At 40.3% G+C, this 9,301-nt stretch overlaps 1 protein-coding gene across 4 annotated transcripts in view; it reads right to left on the bottom strand.

Moving 5' to 3' along the window:
- Positions 1-552: 552 nt before the first annotated feature.
- CUNH12orf75 (chromosome unknown C12orf75 homolog) overlaps positions 553-9,301 on the bottom strand; it is a 35,261-nt gene continuing 26,512 nt past the window's right edge. For all 4 annotated transcript variants that reach the window (XM_088025313.1, XM_088025314.1, XM_028121652.2 and 1 more), the window contains 4 exons: positions 6,324-6,359; positions 5,431-5,510; positions 4,588-4,622; positions 553-1,448 (listed from right to left, as the gene is read on the bottom strand). In XM_088025313.1, the coding sequence (XP_087881439.1) occupies positions 4,618-4,622; positions 5,431-5,510; positions 6,324-6,359 (121 nt within the window). In that variant the 3' untranslated portion in view covers positions 553-1,448; positions 4,588-4,617. The remainder of the gene's footprint in view (positions 1,449-4,587; positions 4,623-5,430; positions 5,511-6,323; positions 6,360-9,301) is intronic.

Below are 9,301 nucleotides of genomic sequence, written 5' to 3'. Positions count from 1 at the left end.
GCCCCTCCTGCCCATCTCAATATGGCCCTTTTATCCTTTGTTGTGGAGCTGCGGTTCAGCTAGCCTGCAGGTCCTTTTCAGAGGGAACTATTTCATATGCAGCTGTAGATTTTGTGTCTGTGGGAGGAGATGAGACTAGAAGCCTTTTCTGTTGCTATCTTGAACCTCTTCCTGATAAACTGTCTTAATAAAATATTGACAACAGCTAGTAGGACCAAGCAGATCTCCTAGGTTTGCTTTACTTGCTCCTTGGAGCTGGTCCCATGCCTTGTCACACCCCAGGTACAGCCAGCAACCTCTCCAAGCAAGATCCAAGGCTCAGCTCTCACCACCTGCTCAGAAAATCACCTTTGATATTTTACCAATTTGATATCCCGCTGGCTGTCATATGGACCAGATTTATAAGATAATCTTTTCCTTCTTATGAAAAATTTTGGTTTTTCATGGTAACCTATTTATTCATTAGCTATATATACTGATATAGTAACTATATACCACAATGCCATGTGTGACTTCTTTGAAAGTGACCTTTTAAAAACCAAGAAATCCAGGTAAAGAGGGATAAAAATGTTTTAATTGTTGAAATATATTGGTAAATTGAGTAATCTACATTGCAGTACTAAATGGCTACACGTGGTCATCCTCAAATTAAGAGCTTTCCAAATACCCTTAACCATCAGTCACAAGTCCTTGAAAATAGTATAGGATTAACATGATGGGATGCTGGGTTCCCACAAAGGAGAATGAGAGAATCAATGACTGCAAAGGATTTGTGGTGACATCAGCCTTCGACCAAAGAAAATGGAAAGTTAATCAAAACGTGCGTAGGGCATGCAAATTTTGGGGGCTTATTTTTCAACATTGAAAGGTCATACATTGTTCCTAAGAGAAGACATTCTCTGACACTTACAGAAAGCTGAAAACCAAAAAGTAAAAAAGGGAAACAGAGAACAGTAAGAATCAATTTAACCATTTTACAGCTAAAAATTAATGTAACGTAGAAATAGTGAAAAGTAACCCACAAATATATTACTTTAGGGAGTTCATTTATAGTGCTTTCTTAGCTGAAGTTATAAATAGAATACAGATTTCATTATATAAAAACTATCAAAAAAGTATCAGTGAAAAGACATGATTTTCATGAGCTGTGTTGAATGGCCAGGGAGAAAATGCCGCCAGATACAGCAGGCTGGCTCCAGACACTAGCGGTTTGTCCACTGGTCTTTCTCAGCAGGACCCCAGAAAGTTCCATATACCCGTGTATTGTCTACCTGATTCCTTTCTAGTACCACAACATTCAACATGTACCCATGGTTTCAACTACAGACTTGAGAATTTGGGTGGGGAGGGGAGGCGGAGTGGGCGACTAGTTAGAATTTCCTTAGAAATTTCTGTGCACGTCATGACGGCCCATGGAGTGCAATTCCTTCCAAATCTTAATGAGCAAGCTGTGAAGACAACAACAGCAAGAGGGAAAAGAGTTAGCAAGCTTAACGAGGACAACTTAGAAAAAAAAAAAAAATCAGCTTTCAGCCTACGAATTATTTACCAATTTTCTTTTCAGTAAAACACACATTGAGTTCACTCAATACTTAAGCCTGAATAAGTGGCCAACACAGAGCTAAGAACTGATGACTCTTTATATAAAGAGATGAAGAGCCGTGGGGAAAGAGACTGATAAACTTAAAATTAAAATATGACGTGATAGGGACACCTGGGTGGCTCAGTCGTTTAAGCATTTGCCTTCGGCTCAAGTCATGATCCCAGGTTCCTGGGAACGAGTCCCGCATCAGACTCCTTGCTCAGCGGGGAGCCTGCTTCTCCCTCTGCCTGCCGCTTCCCCTGCTTGTACTCTCTCCCTCTCTCTGACAGATAAATAAATTTTTTTAAAAATCTTTAAGAAAATGAAAAAATAAAATAAAATATGATATGATAATGCCCAGACCAAGCTGCACGTCAACATCACCCAAATTAAAGATAGACTGCTCGGCCGTGATGTCATCCCTCCCCTACTGGGTCAGCCCCTGCTGGGAGAAGGGTAGCCATCCACCCTCTCTCCAGCTCTCCCAGGGGAACCTGCTCCAGCCAGTCCCTCCACGGGCATCTGAGAGCACCACTTCAGCTCCTCCCTGCCCAGGGATGCTCCACACATCTAGGTGGGCATAACGCTCACCCGAGAGTCATCTGTAGAAGAAATTACACATTTGTACCATGATATAAGTATTGTAAGAGATTCTGAAATCATTCCTCAATTTGTTTCAAAAAGTCACCAAAATAACTTTGAACTCCAGTCATTGAGCGAGTTCAGTGGCATTATTTCAAGAGATTTGGCACGTTAGGTCAAAAAAAGTGTCTCCAATCCTTTCCATAAAATAGCTTCCTCTGCAAAGGACAGTCTTCTCCTCGGGGTTTCTGCCCAATAACTTTTTTAAAAGATTTTATTTATCTATTTATTTGAGACAGAGAGAGCACAAGCAGGGGGAACAGCAGACGGAGAGGGAGAAGCAGGCTCCCCGCTGAGCAGAGAGCCAGATGTGGGACTTGATCCCAGGACCCTGAGATCATGACCTGAGCCAAAGGCAGTCGCTTAACTGACTGAGCCACCCAGGCGCCTCTCTGTCCAATAACTTAAGCCCAGAGAGCCATGAGCTCAGACATGTCAAGTACCACAGTGGATACTTAGCAACTCTGGAAGAAGAAGAGCATTTCAACTTAGAACACTTTTCAGGCAATTCAAAGGGACAGGGATAGCAATAAAATAGGCTTATACTCATGAGCAATAAAGAGATATTTTAGCTGGCAGTCTCAAGTTGCAGGCTGATTTACCAGCAGGATTGCTAAATTGTTATCAGGGAATTTGAGATCCACACACAAAGTGGAACAACCATCTTGTCCAACTGTCCCATGAGAAAACCGAATTTGAGAAAGCCTGAGAGAATGTTAGGGATTCCTCTGAGGTCCTGTGTTAGTGACGGAGTTACCACACCTCCTGATACCTATCTACGTGGCACCTCTTTCCACTCTATTCTCATGCTTTTTGAAATGCAACCTATTTTCAGGAGGGTAACGTATGCTTGTTTTCAACTAGATTATCTTTCCTATTTGATGGAAATAACAAAAGTACTTCTGCACAGTGGAAAACTGGCAGGGAACCCTAGAGGGTTAGAACTCTTAAAAATACTAGAAATAGAAAATCTCCAGCAAATTCCCAAAGAGAAACTCAATACTCTATAATGTGGTCATGGGCCCTAGGGAATAAAGCTCCACAATGCTTTCACCTTGAGGAGACAGTCTTCAAAAAATGGCTACCCAAGATTGTGGTATCTCTTGTCAGGAAGACACTGCTTACAGTCTCTGTGTCCCTCTCCCCCAGCGGGAAAACTTATTTGTCTCCACCTGTAAGCTTATTCTGTGACCCCCTCCCCATCCCAAACACCCAAATCCAGTAACTGGCCTTGAGCAAGAAGTGGGTATCAAGTCAGTATCAAGTCAGTTTTGCTTTGGGTCTGCCAAAGGCTGGATTCTTGATACAAAACAGAATAGTATGATGATGAAAACAGCAATCATTGGAACTGCCCTTTATTTCATATTGAACCCTAACAACACCCTTCAAGCTAAGCATTGATGCCATTTTACAGATTATAAAATGGAGGCTACAAGGGGGAAGTAACTTGCCCCACTGGTAAGTGAAAGAGCCTGAATTCAAATCCAAGGTTGTCTGACTCCCAGAAGAGAACAGGCTATCTCAGGAGATAGGGCATTCCTGATCACAGGACGTTCAAAAGAGGCCAGATGTCAGTCAGCAGACCGAGATGCAGTGGGGATCCAAGCATCATGTGCATCCTTGGACCAGATGAACTGAGACTTTCTGCCTCTATGGAAATGCTGCATGGGATCTTTTAGAAACTAGCACACAGAGGGTTAATAAAGGAAAGCTTGTTTTCTCCTGTCCTTGTTCTTGTCTTAGGATAATTCTACCGCCAAGCTCTTCACCAGGACACCAGGTCCACGGTGCGTCATCTTTCAGAAAATGGTTTCTTCTGTGCACATTGAACATGTTTTATAATACCCAACCGACTTTGGTCTATGGCTTTACTATTCCTTCCTGCATAACTACATTTCTGTACAAGGATGACTGCCCATCTCTACTGGCATTATTTGGTACAGATACATCTCCTCTCTGTATATTAACTCACCCCTGGCTATTGCCAACACTTAATATTGATCCTAATTTAATTCCCAGTCCCAGCCTCTCTGGTCTCTCCCTGTCTGTCATTTCCAAAGTCTTAGCACCTCAGTTTTTGGCAATGAAGAGTAAAACGTTCATATTTTAGGCAAACACTTAGCTTGTTCTTATTAAATGAATTAGGTTGCATTTGAAACAAAATGAAATGAAAAATAAAAATAACTGCAAAGAAAGTTGACCCCTTTACAATATAACATGCTCCATTTCATAGATTTAACCACAAGATGAGACCCCTCTTAATCTTGAAGTCCAAGAGTTCTTAGAAACAGCTAGCAACAATATCTATAGTTCATTCATCATCGAGGCTAAATACATACAATTATTTAGAAAAAATACAGTACCTCTTGATTATGGAGTCACGATATTTTCTTTTAATCTTAAAGAGAAAATTAAGAAAAGTTAAATATTTGGATTATAAAGAACATATTCTAGTTTCCTATAAAATGACAAGTAGTAGTGATTTATATGTATTTGCTAGTCCAGATCAGAATGCAGAGAAACAGCAATGAGGAACAAACAGCTACAGTATGTTACAAATAAGGTAGTAGAGCCTGTGTGTAAATGAAACATATTAACAGTCCTTTAAAACTGTGCATCAGACAACTGCACAGTGGTTGGTAAACCAGCATTCTTACCACGAGCCATACATTTAAGCAAGAAGCTAGCTCTGAGGCTGTCATTGTCCCTGTCTATTATCAAAACGACATTAGCCCCACAATTACTACTTATTGAAACAAAAAAGGGGCCTCACTTCATTTAATTATACAATACGCAGTTGATTTTCCTCTAATCCTCAGACTGTTATCAGTATATTACAGGAATATAAGAATTCACCTTTATTTCTACAAAAACTCCATAAACTTACTGAAACATTTGCTTTCATTGTCATACCAATCATCACTGAAATTAACAATAAATTTAAATTATCCATGGAGAAAAATATTTTTCATCCATGGAACATAGCCACAAATAGAAGCTAAATTTTGCTCTGGAACTACTCTCATCATGTAGGTGGCAATTTCAACAAATGATTACAGTGAACAGATAATGGTTTTTCTACATGGTTAACTGCAACTGAGTAATATGTAGGTTGAGTCAGGCAAGCTGAAATATAAATTTTATATTTTTTTCAAAAAACAAAAAGATAAATATTTAGAGAAAGTAAATCTCACGATTTTACTTACTTTTTCGTACAGTCTTTGTTTGATTGGATACCATATTGACAGCTTCAGATGGTAGACCTACATATACCCCTCCATAGTTTCTTAATGAAAAGAAGCAGAGAGAGAGAAATCAGACTGATATCAATGATACTCTATACGTGCAGAAAGTGATAGAAGCCTGGAGTACTGCCAACAATTATAGAACTATTAAAGTAACTCATGACTTTTCAAAAGTAGAATTTGGAACATTCCTGCCCTTGGAAATATAATTTTTTCTATGTTAAAGAAGTTCTATATGAAAAAAGAAAGCTAAGTGGAGTGAGTAGAATTTTTAGATATTTAACTTGGAGTGAGAAAGAGGAAAACAAATTGGGATTTTTTTTATAATTTAGTACAATAATAAATATCCATAGAGCAACATGTTACAGTTAGTCGGTCAATATTCATCAAGAATTCATAGTGGTCAACGTGGTAATAGGTGCTATGGACACACAGAACACTTCCCTGGAGGTAGATACAAACATAAAAGGAGGGGAGAGAGAGCAGTGAGTAATGAGAGTAGGGTGCAGTCCACCAGAGAAGGAGACGGAGGGTGAAGTGGGCGGGGAGAATGAACAAAGTCATCCATTAGGGAGAACAGCACATCCAAAGGCCACAGGATAGAAACCAGCACAGGCCATGAGCACAGGACAAAACCCAAGCTTGCTTGAAGGCAAAGATTATGAACCCTGAGCAAGTCCTTTTTCAGATCACACGCTCCTACCTGTATTCTCTGTGCCAGAACTTGTCCGGGTGTAATCTATGTTATTGGCAATGTACTACATACAATGTGAAATTACATCCATTCATTAAATTAATCCATGGAAGATGGCCAAAATTATTCAAATTAAAGCCAGCTTCAATGTCAAACATACCTCCTCTTGTCATCTTCCGTTATAGATTCTTCTGTTCTAAAAGGTCAAAAATATTTGCTATAAGCCATTTGGTCACATAGTCAGACACTTCATTTTTTATTATGAGTAAAAGAGGGCTATTAACTGACAATCAATTTTGTTCATTCAAGTTCTACCATCAAATATTTTGTAACACACTATTGTTTCTATCTCAATCATTCATGCATTTAAAAATTAGTCATTTTCTACTTAACAAAATGTACAAATTCAGCAAATGCCAAAAAGTCCAAGTGCTAAACAAAAGGACATATGGAGGGCAACCGAGATTGCAAAAGGCACATTAACTTGGCATCAGGAAGCCTGGGTTCTTGTCATGGGCGTGCCATCAGCACAGAGAGGCTGTGGGCAAACTGCTTGCCTGCATCTCATCTGTAAAATAAGGTGGTCAACCAGATGATTCCCAAGGTCCCCTCCGGTCCTAGGGGACTATGATTCTGTGATCCTCATGCCACTCAGTGGCACCACTCGAGGTATGAAAGATTTCTTTAGTGCAGAAGAGTTCATATCCATTTGACTTCCTCCTATCTAAAAAAAAAAAAGCCATCTTATACATGATCTGCACAGAGGAGGAAATGTTTAAAAGGAAATTTTTAGAGGGAATCACTATTTTAAAATGCACAGCCTCTTTCCTTGCATGAGAGGAATTCATATTCCACTGATATTCCTTGGCATATTTCTAAAAGGATCAGGAAACTTTCCTTCAAGCACTAGTTAGCATACATAAGTTATTTTCTTAAAGAAAAAAACCCCAAGATTCAAATGTATCTGGCTGAACCCAACATGTAATTCTAAAGGGCTTCAGCCAAGAAGAAAGAAAGAAAAAAAAAAAAAAAACATCTAAACAGCTTCACTGAATCTTCTAATTTTAGGGATTGTCGAGTCATGGTTTCACCCATTTAAAAGCTGTGAATGTTTCCAATGTATATGTACCGGAGATTTTACTTCATTGCATCTGCCAGGAAGTCTCCAGCCTATAAAGAAGGGAGGTGTAGATTTGGAAATCATCCATTGAACACTGGCCATGCCCACAGCTAATACTCTGATAGAGTGCAAAATCCACCTTGAGATCTAATTTATACAAATTGAGCACACAACCTAAATTCACCAGATAATTGTCAACTCCCTTCATCTCCTGCTAAAGTTGGATCGTTTTTTAATTCAAAGGTGTCAAAGCCATAATGTATTAGAAATGGGGTTATGCTTATTGAAGTGGTATCACAAAGTGTTGTTCACTACTTTTAATTAAAATGGATTTATAACCCGTTAGTATAGATAACAGGAAAATGATGGTGACTAACTCGCTGGAGTATATTAGAACTGTCTACCTCAGTCCCAAATGGCTAATGCCATCATGACATTGTTTCTGAAGCTGCATGTAACTGGTAGTTTTGGACATATACGATGTCTCATTTTCTGGCACAGCTGTTCTTTTCATATCCAACTCTGTTTATTTTAATTCTTTCTCCCCTTGCCTAATTCTGCTTAATGATATACTAAAGGTTTTTAAATATATTTTAACTCCCCCAAATGTAAGAAAACAGTAAACTATTTTTACTCTACTATCTCTTATAAAGTATTCAATACCCTGAAACCCACTCTGTGTTCTCCATTATAAAATTCATCAACAACCTTGTACATCTAACTTGCAGGAAATTATAATATAGCCGCCATATGTATTGGATAATAAATTAAGCTTCAGACATATTACTAAATCATTAACAATACCATTTATGAAGACTTATTGGATGTCTATTCTTTTAAGCCTTCAAATAAGTTACAACGCTTGCCTTTGGATATATGCCCCCCACATATGAGACTGCTGCTTTACCCATTCCTTCCAAAAACAATCATTCTACAATACAAAGACCACATGGGTAAAAATAGCAGCATCACTGAGTCTCTCCTGCATGTCAGATATAGGGCAGGACACTTCATGGGCATCACTGCAATGTCTCACAACAGCTCTGAGAGTTTAGACCTGGGAAAATAGGTCCACAGAGCCATGTAATTAATAAATATGCAAGACCAATAAGTAAGACTGACATTTAGACCTCATCTGACACCAAAAACCATGCTCCACACTCCAATTTGTCACTTGCCTCTCAAATAGGAAGATGGAAAAGTAAAAACACTGCCGGTGACAAACCAGCCTGGTGGCTGCTCCTGACCTGGGGACTGCCTCCACACCGCTCCTGCAAAAGCTCTGAGCATCACCTCATCCTCACAGCCTCCTAGGGAACTGGAGAGGCAGCACACGCTAGTGCTGTTATACGGTTTCCTTCAATCCTCATCACAATCCTGCCCGGTGGGGATGAGCCACATTTTTAAGAACTTTATTTATTTGAGAGAGAGAGCTCACGTGAGCGGGGGGAGGGGCAGAAGACAATAGGGAGAGAGAGTTCCAAGCAGACTCCGCACTGAGCCTGGAGCCCGATGTGGGGCTTGACCCCAGGACCAGGAGATCCTGACCTGAGCCGAAATCAAGAGTCGGACACTTAACCGACTGAGCCACGCAGGCGCCCCAGCCACATTTTAAAGATGAAAAGCTGAGGCTCTGAAAGGTTGAGTAGCATGGCCAAGGTGACACAGCTAGGTGACCAGTTTGTGTGATTCCAACTCCCGCTTCATAAACTGTGAGCCCACATTCAGGCATATCAGAGAAACACCCCATCTCCCAAGTTGGATCTCTCCAATTTTTATCACCCCACTTACGAGGGAAGCAAGACAGTAGGAAGACGGCTCTTTACAGTTTTGCTTGCTACCCTAGTCTGCATCACCGCAGCCGCTGGTTCATTTCCAGAACAAGCCGTGGATGACAAAATTCAGACGTGACAGCCCCGACCTGGCAGTGCGCTTCAGAAGTCTGGGTCCCTTCTCCTTCTCCTCCAACTCCTAGATGTTGATACCCCCATCCTCTCTCCTTTGTCACTCCAGCCTGA

This window comes from Eumetopias jubatus, unplaced genomic scaffold (assembly GCF_037043125.1).
Source record: "Eumetopias jubatus isolate StellerSeaLion01/CBP00866 unplaced genomic scaffold, mEumJub1_p1.0 scaffold_8, whole genome shotgun sequence".
NCBI lineage: Eukaryota > Metazoa > Chordata > Mammalia > Carnivora > Otariidae > Eumetopias > Eumetopias jubatus.
Note: the sequence above shows the minus strand (reverse complement) of the source record. Positions and strands in the feature narration are given on the sequence as shown.